Raw genomic sequence first — 11,551 nt, 5'->3', positions numbered from 1 at the left:
ATTCTGCTCACCCTCTACCTAGCTTTTATAGATGCCTGTCTTATAAAACACCAACAGTTGAATGGAGTGAAGCATTGTCAGCAACGGGGCTGCCATGTGATCAGGACAGAATAGAAAATTTGAACAGAGAGTGGAATGTCCTGTGATGAATGAATGAAGATTTGACTTCAAGTTCTTTTTTATCATTACCAGTGGCTCAACCCAATCTTTGTGCTGCGTTTCCTCGGATGAAAGTAGGAATTCAGCTCTTGCTACTCCCAGTCACAACAGCTACAGATGAGTGTTCTTTTTCATCACTGAAGAGAATTTAGTGTTCTGAAAGAAGTCGCCTTCTGCCTGATCATGTGAATGAACTAATAGCATATCAACTGAAGGATTGGAAGTACTGGGCATGCAAGAAGCCACCAAAGATGAACGCACTGCATTTGAGACGTTCATTAACAGAGTTGTGCAAAATTATAAGAAACCACAAAGGATGTAAATGTAGTGCTTCACTGAAGGCTTGAGTAGCCAACTTTAATTTGTATGATGATTTTAAAATATGAGTTAAATCTAATTAAATGGTCATGAAGCATTTTTCAGATTTTACTATGGTTCCATACAGCCCACTTTTCCATCACAGTCTCATCCTTTGGCCCTCAGCCCCTTCTAAATTTAAATACCCCCGCCCCTTCCCAGGGAAAATACCTGTGAAAATAGCCAGTCAAGCCTACCCCCTTCCCAAGCCATAGGCTTACAAGGGCCAGTCCAAATGCCCCCCCTGAAATCCATGCATATTTTAAGCTAAATGTTTTTTAAGGTGAGCTACTAGAGGTTTGAAAGCATAGTGGTGTATCCTTTTCTCCTACTAAACTTTTGACTTTTCTGCACTGTGTTGTGTAACTCTTTAAGTAGCACAACCATTGTATTGTAATGACAGCACTATCACTGATAACACTCTACTTGGGTATATGAGAAAAAATGAATAGGATCTCTCTTAAAAGCATTTCATGTACTTCAAGTTCTTCGTAAGGAAAAACATGTCTAATTTTAGTTTAAATGGATGTTAATTTGACATGCTTATTTGAATAATAGAGATAAATTCCCAGGTTTTTTTTTTTACATTAAAAGATATGAAATGACAGGTGCCTTTTGAATATTCTTATCTTGTGAAGGATTTTTTTTTCTTTTTGCAATGTCTAATGATACAGCTCTAAAATGTATAATAGGGAACGCCTCTGAATTTGCAGGATGTTAGACTGGATGGTCTAATGGGGCATTACCATCTATATTATTTATGACTATAATAGGAGGTTGCAAAACATTCCTACTTTGGTTGAGCCAGTTAATGAGAAGGTTTTCATGGGGAAGGTATTCATCAGGAGTTGTGTATTCATGTATTTCTAAGACAAGCCTTTGTGTACAATTTGTTCTGAACACAATAAACTAGAAGAGTCTAGCTCATTCTTCAGCAGATCACAAAAGTGTATTTGAAGGTGTGCTTGACTTATCCTGTATACATACTTAACAAATGCAGCCGTCTCCAAATTCTTTAGCAGGGATTGTAAAGGACTCTCTCATTATGGTGTAAACCTTTAAAACTTAAAACACTGTCTAAACTTCGAACATGTTACTAAAGCTATCACAACAGATGCACACTTAACAACTTTGACTCTTAGCGTTTACCAGGTTGACTCTGATTAACGTTTTTCACAGTCTGCCTTTGTCCCTCTCCCCTTTTCATCCAACCTCTAGCTGCAACAACAGGGGAAAAGTATAGAAGATTTATTTCTGTAACAACTTACACAGCTCTGAATTTGGTGAGTCTGGAGAAGAGCATTTTGTTTCCTCTTCAAAAATAGTCTGTGAGATCTGAAAGAGCGAGAGAACAAGCTCTGTACTGTGGTACTCGTGTCTTTCCTGAAAACTGGACATCCCCAAAGTTCTGTTCAAAGTTTCTTTTCTTGCCTTTGTTGCAGACAGGGATATGGACATTGACTACACATCGCACCCAACAGTTATCTAGGATTTTCTATAAGGAGCTCATGAGGAATGAATTCCCAGGAGAGGATAGTGCTCCCTATTTTGTGTCAGACAATGGCAGCTCTGAAGCTAGATATGATCCAGGTCTATGTATGTACCCTTTCTTCCCACTTCCCGACATGTACGCTCCCTCCCACTACTGTCTTATTTCTCCCTTTCAGACTGACCCACTCCCACCTCTTTCTCCGACTGACATCTTTTTCCTACCATTGTTGGGTTCCTTGCTCCCTCCCAATTTTCAACAGATCATCTTCCCATGTAGTGATTCAGGGGTGAGACCCAAACAGATGGAGCTGGAATCCTGGAATAAACTAAAGGATGACCAACAAAGACCTATCCCAGGGGTTGGCAACCTCTGGCATGCGGTTTACCAGGGTAAGCACCCTGACGGGCCTGGCCCATTTGTTTACCTGCAGCGTCCACAGGTTTGGCCGATTGTGGCTCCCACTGGCCCTGGTTCGCTGCTCCAAGCCAATAGGGGCAGCGGGAAGCCGTGGCCAGCACATCCCTCACCCACACCGCTTCCTCCCGCCTACATTCGCCTGGGATGGCGAACCGCGGCCAGTGGGAGCCGTGGTCCGCTTAACCTGCCAAAGTGGCAGGTAAACAAACTGGCCTGGCCCATCAGGGTGCTTACCCAGGCGAGCCGCATGCCAAAGGTTGCCGACCCCTGACATATCCACATCAGACTCCAGAGAGCAATGAGGAGGAAGATCAAAAGCATAATGTTGGGGAAGAGCAAGAGTTTTCTCATCGCTGACTTTAGCACAATGTCTCTTAAATATAAAGAGGGGCCTAAAACACCACTGCCTTACTCCAGTGATATGCTGGAGTAACTCCACTGACTCGAATTACACTGGTGGATCAGCAGTGACTGATGGATTTATAATTATGATGATCTTGGACTGAGCTGGTAAATCCTCTTTCTCTGGTGTGTTAGCATCTACTGAACATCAACCTCCTGTTTTACAGGTGAGAGGTTTGGAAACTGGGGTGGTGCATGATAGCTTCATGCCATTTACCAATACACAAGATCCCAGAGCAATAAATAATGTAATGAGAACCTAAATGCAATCATCTTAAAGCAAATGACACTGTAAAATAATTCTACTGGAATTCCATTAGGCTTTTATCAGGTTTCTGGGATCAAAGAGGCTATTTCAGAAGGGTAATCAAAGCAAAAAGGGTAACTGATTAATTACACAGTTGCTTCATCACATGTGACTTTCCAGATATTGGTTTTGAATCCAGCAGAATAATTTACACCTTCTTTTCATTCCCTCGGGCTACCCTCTTCCTCTAAGAATATCTGGACCATGATCCACAGGAGCATTGATAACTACAGCTGGCAGTAATTGGTCTCCTCTCAGAGGGCCAAATGCCCCCTCCCAGATAGATTTTTCATCTTCTTGGAGGGCTTTTTCATCTTCTCGGAGGGCTTCCTCATCCTCCCAGAAAGCTCTTTCCTCTTCTAGAAGGGCTTTTTCATCTGCCCAGATAGCCTTTTCTTCTGCTCACAGGACCTTGTCCTCGTCCAGGAGAACCTTGTCCTTTTCCCAGAGGAACTGATCCTCCTTCCAGAAAGCCTTGTCCTTCTTCCAAAAAGCATTATACCCCTTCCAGAAGTCCCTGTACCCCTCCCAGAAGGCTTTTGCTTCTTCCCGGAAAGTCTTTTCTGCCTCCCGAAAGGCATTTTCCTCCTCCCAGATGGGGATTTCCTCCTCCCAGAAAGCCTGGATCGCCATCCTGAAGGCCCTGATCTTCTCCCGAAAGGCATTCATCTTCTCCCGAAAGCCCTTGATCTTCTTCTGAAAAGCCTTGATTTTCTTCTGAAAAACTTTCTCATCCCACAGCTTCTTGATGAGCTGTTTCTGGCGGGAGGTGTAGGACATCTAGAGGCAATGGCAGTTTTATTCATTCACTTGCCAACCTTGATGAAAGCTCTTATCACTTACGGAGCCTTGTGAGGGCAAGGCATGGTCCAAGCCCAGTCCAGCCTGTCACATCCTATAGCCATCAGATAGAGAAGTGTCAAGATGTCAGCAATGACTATCGTAATTGGAATTGCTCAAACATATGCAGTAATTGTATAAATTTGGGGAGGGGACTGAGGGGTTTTAAATATGGCTTCACCAGAATACAGATGTTTACAAAGTGAAAAGCCTTCTCTTTGGATGGCACTTATATAGCATCAATTAATGCAGTATTTGGGCATGGATCCTGTAGCTCATTGTAGGTGTAACATCTGGACCAAGATTTTCCAAAGTAATTTTCAAAGATGATTTTGTGTGCCTCTGTTTTTTGAGTGTCCAACTTGAGATCTTGGCAGGGACCTGGGGTTTCTGAAAGTGCTGAGCACTCACCCTCCAAAAATTAGCCCCCTGGAAGTAGGCATCTCAAAATGGAGGCACACAGAATCACTAATTACCCAACCAATGGAGAGAGAAAACAATCTGGTTTTCTATTGACTAACTCTGCCTCATAATTCCTGAATTGAGAGAAAAGCTAATTACCTATTTGTACTGTTATATTTATTATGAATTATTGTACAATGCCTCAGGATCCAGAGCAGGGTGCTTTACAAATAAAATATCTTTTCATTATTTGATTATGCACGATTTCTTCTCCCCTTTGCTGGAAACTTAGGAGAGGCTCCAGGATAGCAGGAGCAGTGCACGGAATGGTGCCTTCTCTTGCCAATAGTGATTATCAAGGAGATGGGAAGTGTGTGATACCTTAAACCCCCTTCTTCCTTGATTTCCCCTCTCCTCATGTGAGATTAAGGTGTTGAAGGGACTTACCAGGATAGTACCCAGTAGATCCTTCCAATAACCTTTGATGTTATCAAAGTTAGAATCAGGACTCACAATTTGTCAGACCACTCTGTTTTATTAGCGCAGCGCTCCGCCAATAGCACCCAGATAATGTGAGTGGCCATGCAAGACCCAAACAGTCTTATTTATACAGACAAAAGAGTGGGAATTAAACAAAGGGACAAAGAAAGCAAAACAGTAAAATTCACCTGTGGCACAGCATGCATATCCTACTTCCTTACTAACTCTTACCGATCTAAGGCTAATACTTCACCAATTGCCCTTAAACGGTGCAATTGTTCTATGTTAATGTCTGTATTCCTGACACCTGGATTGCAGCATTCCAACAGTTTTGCTTAAAGGTACAGACAGCATTTCTTTAATCCTTTCTATTTGCACAATATAATTCATTCTACTTTCACAATGTGGATGTGGGAATCTATGGGGATGGTCATCTAACATCATCCATTCCACTCCAACCATCCACTCCCCATGCCACTGCTACCAATGATCACTGGGGTGAGTGGGGGCAGAGTGAGTGAAATAAGCCACTTCTAGCTTCTCTCATAGCCATTAGGACGAGCTGTGTGTCTAGCAGCCCCACAGTTGGAGAGAACCACCGCCTGGAGCCCTGTGGATGAAGAGGAACTATTGGTTCTCCTGGTCTCACCTATTCCTCTGATACTGCTTTGCTAATGCTCTGGCCTTCTCCTGAGAAGGGAGATTAACCATTCACTGGCATAGCAAAAGCTGGGAGGCTGTGAATGTGCTGCCTGGAGTGGGGAAGAGAAAGCGGAGATAGAAGTGATGTTCCACTGCATCCTTGCAGGGTTCCTAGTAGCACACCTCAATCCCCGCTCCCTGCGAGGCTCTCAGTAGTCACTGAAACAACAGCGATTTCTTCTCAACAAAGGTGATTGCTAGCAGTGGCTCCTTTGCACCCACCCCTCTTATGGACTCCTAGGGAAGAAAGCCCTTTTCATCAAGGAGACCAGTAAGTAGCATCTCCTCCTTTCCCACCCCCTGGGATCCCTGTTGGTGGCAGTAAGTGGGATAAGGAAAGTTCAATCCCGTTTATCTCCATACCAACAAGAAACTTGCCTGAAAACAAAGGGGAAAGGGTGCCAGACCTGATCCCAACATATGCTCTATGCTGGGGAGAGGGAGGGATCCTTGGAGGAGCGGCAGTGACCGCTCAGTCCCAACTCTTTGGGAGACTTTTGAAGAGCGATGACATAGCAGCAGGAGGAGGTGAATTTTGCCATTCCATGCACTGCAGCTGCTTCAGCCTGCTCCTTCCCAGAGGGTCCAGGAAGGAAGGATTCAGAAGCAGAGTTAGCAAACAGAAGACAGGATTGTTTGAGTCTTTTAAATAAAAGACCCACACTTACTCACACCCTATCTTGCCTCTGAGTGAGTGTCAGCATTTGTTAATACTCACACCCTAGCCACGCTTTAACTTTTATCGCTCAGGAGGAACCTTTTCCTCTCACATCTCTTCCTTTTTTCCAGCAGGGGATTGGAGGAATCCAAAGGCCACGATTCCCCTATCTCAGGATACAAGTAATTCACAGAGAGCTTTTAATGGGAGTTATTGTATCATGTGGAGGGAGAATCAGATACTGTATTAATTGAGAAGGATTTCATTCTGAGTTTCTTACCCTTATCAGTCTAATCACCAATAGACTGATGGCAGCCAATAAGGAGCTCAAATATAGCCTGTCTTCCTTCAGATTAAGTATCTCACATTTGATATTTCTATTAATAGGCAGCGGGTTTAAAACAAATAAAAGGAAGTATGTTTTCACACAACACACAGTCAACCTGTGGAACTCCTTGCCAGAGGATGTTGTGAAGGCCAAGACTATAACAGAGTTCAAAAAAGAACTGGATAACTTCACGGAGGATAGGTCCATCAATGGCTATTAGCTAGGATGGGCAGGGATGGTGTCCCTGGCCTCTGTTTGCCAGAAGCTGGGAATGGGTGACACGGGATGGATCACTTGATGATTACCTGTTCTGTTCATTCCCTCTGGGGCATCTGGCATTGGCCACTGTCAGAAAACAGGATACTGGGCTAGATGGATGTTTGGTCTGAACCTGTATGGCCATTCTTATGTTCTTCTCTCTTCTTTAGGTCTCAGTGTCTCACTTCCTGGACTGCATACTTTTCCTTTGCTTGCCCTACCTCCAACCAACAGGAGCAGAGTGAAAATGGTATCTGCCTTGTTTTTTCTTGATGGTGTGAACATCTCTAGACTTCAGGAAGTCAAACCCCAGGAATACACAGTAATTCGCTTAATAACAATACATGTACTACCAAAACCATAACATCTGTAACAAATTTAAGAGAGACTGTACAATACTTACACAAGTGTGGGCTTTAACCCCACTGGATGTCTGATGCTGTGTGGGGATTGCCTAGCTAAGATTCAGGTCACCTATAGTGATGTCATTTCACAAAGTACAACAACAATGACCCAAAGCTAAGTAATATTGAAATGAGCTTATGGTGGTCATTGGGGTGGCGGTGAATGAGGGAGGAGCCAAAAATAGACCTGGGTTCCCCTCTCATACCTTACTGTAAATGTTTATCTGTTCATGGAGTGTAATAAATAGAACTATAAAACCGCAATAAGCTATGTTGCATTGTTGGGTTAAGGATTCCTGCTGAGGGACCTTAACAAAACCGGCTTGCCTCAACATACTTTAAATATTAGGCAAATATAAATATTTTGGTTTTATTACTGTATGGATATGAAGCTTGAACCTAATGTAATAATCACACTATTGCATCTCCCATTTAAAAAACACATTATATGAAGAAACTAGAGACATACATGTCATGCTGGAGCTATAACTAAGCTTAATGGGCCCAGCTGATCATAAACCTGTGGCACAAAGGCCAAGATATAAAAAAGTAAAGCTAGGCTCCTAAAGCCATATGTAGGCATCTACTGTAAATGAGTAGCCTGATTTCTGAGGTCAGTGGGAGATGCTGTGTGCACAGCACTTTTGAAAAATCAGGCCAATTATTTACAGTAGGTACCTGTAGCAAGGCGGTGGGATACCCCACAGCCCAGCCGAGGGATGGACCTCCCCTGACACCAACATGGGCGGAGCCACTGGGTCCTGCACCCGCCCCTCAGAGTTCACGGCACAGACCTGGAAGTATAAAAGCTCACCTGCAGAACTCAGTTGAGAACCAGCCGCCACAGAGACCAGACGTCTGCAGCCGAGCTCCCTCTTGGGAGACAGCAGCAGCCCACAGCCAGCCTTAGCCCGCACCCAGCCAGCCAAGCCTACCCTTCGCTCGCTACCCCAAGGAGCACTGGCTGAGCCGAACCCTCGCTCGCTTCCCTGCGCCGCGTATCCAGAGGAGCCGATGGTGTTCGAGACAGTCGAGGACACTAGCACGACCCAGGTATCTACGAGATGGAGTGTGGAAGTAGCCCGGGGGCAGCCGACCCCAGTCTGGCTGCAACACTGCCAGAGCCAATGTCAGTGTGTTGCGGCCAGGATCCCCACTGACAGCAGTGAGTTTCTGCCGCTGCTAGGGCCCCAGGCTGGGACACAGTGAAGTGGGAGGGCCTGCGTCCCCCCTGTCACTCACTCCTTGGGTGGCAGACTCCCCTTTTTCCCTGGCCTGGAGAGGCTAGGACCTCCTGCTAACTGATTATTGACTCAGTCCCTGCTTAAAGGCCTGAGTCTCTTACTATTTGCTTGCTGCCCCACCCTGACCTAGCGCCTGGGCTGCTATTGAACTGCTGACTCAGCCCCTGCCTAAGGGCCAGAGTCTCTGATGGGTTGCTTGCTGCCCTGCCCTGCCCTAGGGCCTGGGCTGCTAACTGACTATTGATTCAGCTCCTGCTGAAAGGCCTGAATCCCTGACTGTTTGCTGGCTGCCCTGCCCTGCCCTAGGGCCTGGGCCGCCATTTGACTATTGACTCAGCCCCCGCTCCAAGGGCCTGAGCCCCTAACCGAGTGTTCGTTACTCCCCATGACCACAGAGCCAACAGCTGGCGAACTAGAGCGAGGCGGTGGGATACCCCACAGGCCCACTGAGGGACGAACCGCGGCAAAGCCGCACCACAGTGCCCAAATATGGATTGAGTTCCTGTTTCTGAAAATCTTGACCAATGCTTATTGATTTTAATGGGGCTTCTGCCTACAGATGGTTTTCAGTATATCTGTTATCTGCAATGTAACAATATACAGTACAATATAAACACTGATGCTTTGGCATGTACAATAGCTACTTGACTGAAAGGAGAGATTGTCAGTCTGTTTTCTCCATTATTAACCTTTAAATGTAGAGGAATCTATCTTTTGTGTTTCAGCTAAGTTATAGAATGTGAAAGAGTGAGTCACAGTGTTCTTTCCATTATAGCATCTTTGATCCAGAGTCACCTGTATGTGTCAGCTGCTTTGATAACAGATAGAGCAGAGGAGAATCAGGAATGAATGAAATGAAGTTCCAAGTGGAGAGTGAGAAATTGGAGCCAGAGTGTGCAAAAATTGCTGGGGGGCTTTTAAGGGAGGATGGAAAGTTGGGACCAAGAAAGAAGAAAATAAACAGTATAAAGAGCCTTAGAGGGAGGAACAGGGAGGGCCCATTTTAAGCACATGTACAATGTACATATCACAAACAAAATAACTTGTAATGCATTAGTGAGTATATGTACTGCTGCCCTCTGTTGGTTCAAATCATAATTGCTTAATTGTGTGTCATAAGCCTTGTGCTGCTAATAGCTCCTTTTCCTTTAGCTCAAGTGATAAGTGCCTGTGCTTATTTTGGAGAAGATGGATTACAGATCTATCCTTGCTTCCACTATGAAGTTCCAAATAGTCAAGATATGCAGCACTGAGAAAATTATCAAGCTCTACAGGAGAGAGCCACAAATTTATTACAGTGTTTTTAGTATTGAATGTTGATGTTCCATCTGTATACTCCTAGGCACCAGTTACACCTTCCCAAAGGACTTACTTCTTTGCCTTCTTCAGAGCTTTCTCCATCTCCTGAAGTGCACATTTTTTCATCGAGAAGACATCTTGTTCCACCCAAATATCTCTTTCTTCAGTCAGGATGATTCAGAAGTCAATTTATATGAAGGCCAGTTCCTTATTCCAAAACACTTCAGACATGTTGCTCTAGACCAAGAAAGCTTCTTTATCTTCCAGGCAGGTCTCTTGTTTCTTCTAAAAGGCCTTTTCTTCCTCTCATATGGCTTATTGATGGCTTGAACTTGTTCCCAGAAGACCTGGTAGGTCTTTGTCTTCTCCCTATCAGTCTTAGCCTTTTCCCAAAAGGCCTTTACATCTTCCTAGAAAGCTTTATTTTCCTGCCTTTTCTTATACATCTCTTCTGGGGGGTTGTATAGTTGAAGGAGGCTGCCAGTGGATGGAAACAGCAAAATGTATTCACCCACTTTCTGAACTTGGAGAAAATCATCACTTATCCACATGTGAGGGGACTGTAGCCGAAGTCCTCTTTTGTCTGGCACATTTCATGATCTATCAGATAGAAAGTGAATGACTGGGCATAGAGGTGATTTGGTGAAGGACGGAACTCTTGGAATTCCTGACTACCCAATCTGTTCCTACTCTTGCTGTTATCAGTGGAGCTGCTAGCGGTAATGATAAGTTTCCTCCTCCTTTAATGATCTCTTTTTCCCACACCAAATCAAATTCAATGTCTAAGGGGCCGAACAGACGTGCTGGGCTTAGATTCTGCAGCCCTCCTTTCCTCCTGCCAGCAGTGGCAACCTCACAACCTGGGACTGATGTTCAACACCAATCGTCCCTCTCCCTGTCACTGGTTAAACATTATTGGCCTCTCATATGGAGCTGAAGAGAACAGGCTCCTCGCAAAACATGGGGTAGAAGGTTAGAAGGAGCTGCTGTAACAAATATTTTGGGGAAGAAAGGCCTGAGGGATAGAGTGATCCAATTTTGGGGAACTAGAGGGTTGGTAGGAAGTTGCATGGAGCAGAGAATGTGCCTGGACATTATTCAGATCTGAACAGACCTGCTTCTTGTCTCCTACATAGATGGCTCCTGTATTGTGGATGCTGCTACCATAGCAACAACTTCATGCAATGTGAAAAGGTTCCAAAAGACAAAAAGCCCACAGTGTTCCATTGCGGAACGCTCCACTCAATCATACCAGCCATCTATAATTATTATTTATATTGTCGTAGCACTTAGAGGCCCTAATTAAGATAGGAGCCCCATTCTGCAAGGTATTGTGCAAACACCTCGCAAGAGACCATCCCTGCTGCAAATAGCTTAAAAAATAAAACCAACAAAGGGAAGAATCTTTATGTCCATTTTGCAATGAAGACTAGAAATACAGTTTAAGTGATTTGACCAATGTTTCACAGGAACTCTGACAGAGCTAGGAATTGAACTCAGATCTCCTGAGTCCCGATCCAGTATTTTAACCACAAGAACTTAAATCTCAAAGCTATGAATAACTAGTTACTTTTTTTTTAAACTGTCTCTGAACCCACCAGCTCCCTTTGGCCAATTGCACCAGCCAGTCTGTCTGTGTCACCAATGCTGACTGAACATTCTAATCATACACAATTCATTAAGTATCAGAGGGGTAGCCGTGTTAGTCTGGATCTGTAAAAGCGGCAGAGAATCCTGTGGCACCTTATAGACTAACAGACATTTTGGAGCATGAGCTTTCGTGGGTGAATACCCACTTCGTC

At 44.4% G+C, this 11,551-nt stretch overlaps 1 protein-coding gene across 1 annotated transcript; it reads right to left on the bottom strand.

Annotated features, from left to right (window-relative positions):
• Window positions 1–3,308: 3,308 nt before the first annotated feature.
• On the bottom strand, window positions 3,309–3,914 carry CCDC70 (coiled-coil domain containing 70). Its single transcript, XM_032783967.1, is given in 1 exon segment — window positions 3,309–3,914. A coding segment is annotated over 1 exon segment (606 nt).
• Between the last annotated feature and the right edge of the window lie 7,637 nt (window positions 3,915–11,551).

Source organism: Chelonoidis abingdonii, chromosome 1 (assembly GCF_003597395.2).
Source record: "Chelonoidis abingdonii isolate Lonesome George chromosome 1, CheloAbing_2.0, whole genome shotgun sequence".
NCBI classification, from domain to species: domain Eukaryota; kingdom Metazoa; phylum Chordata; order Testudines; family Testudinidae; genus Chelonoidis; species Chelonoidis abingdonii.
This window is presented reverse-complemented; position numbering and strand designations above follow the sequence as displayed.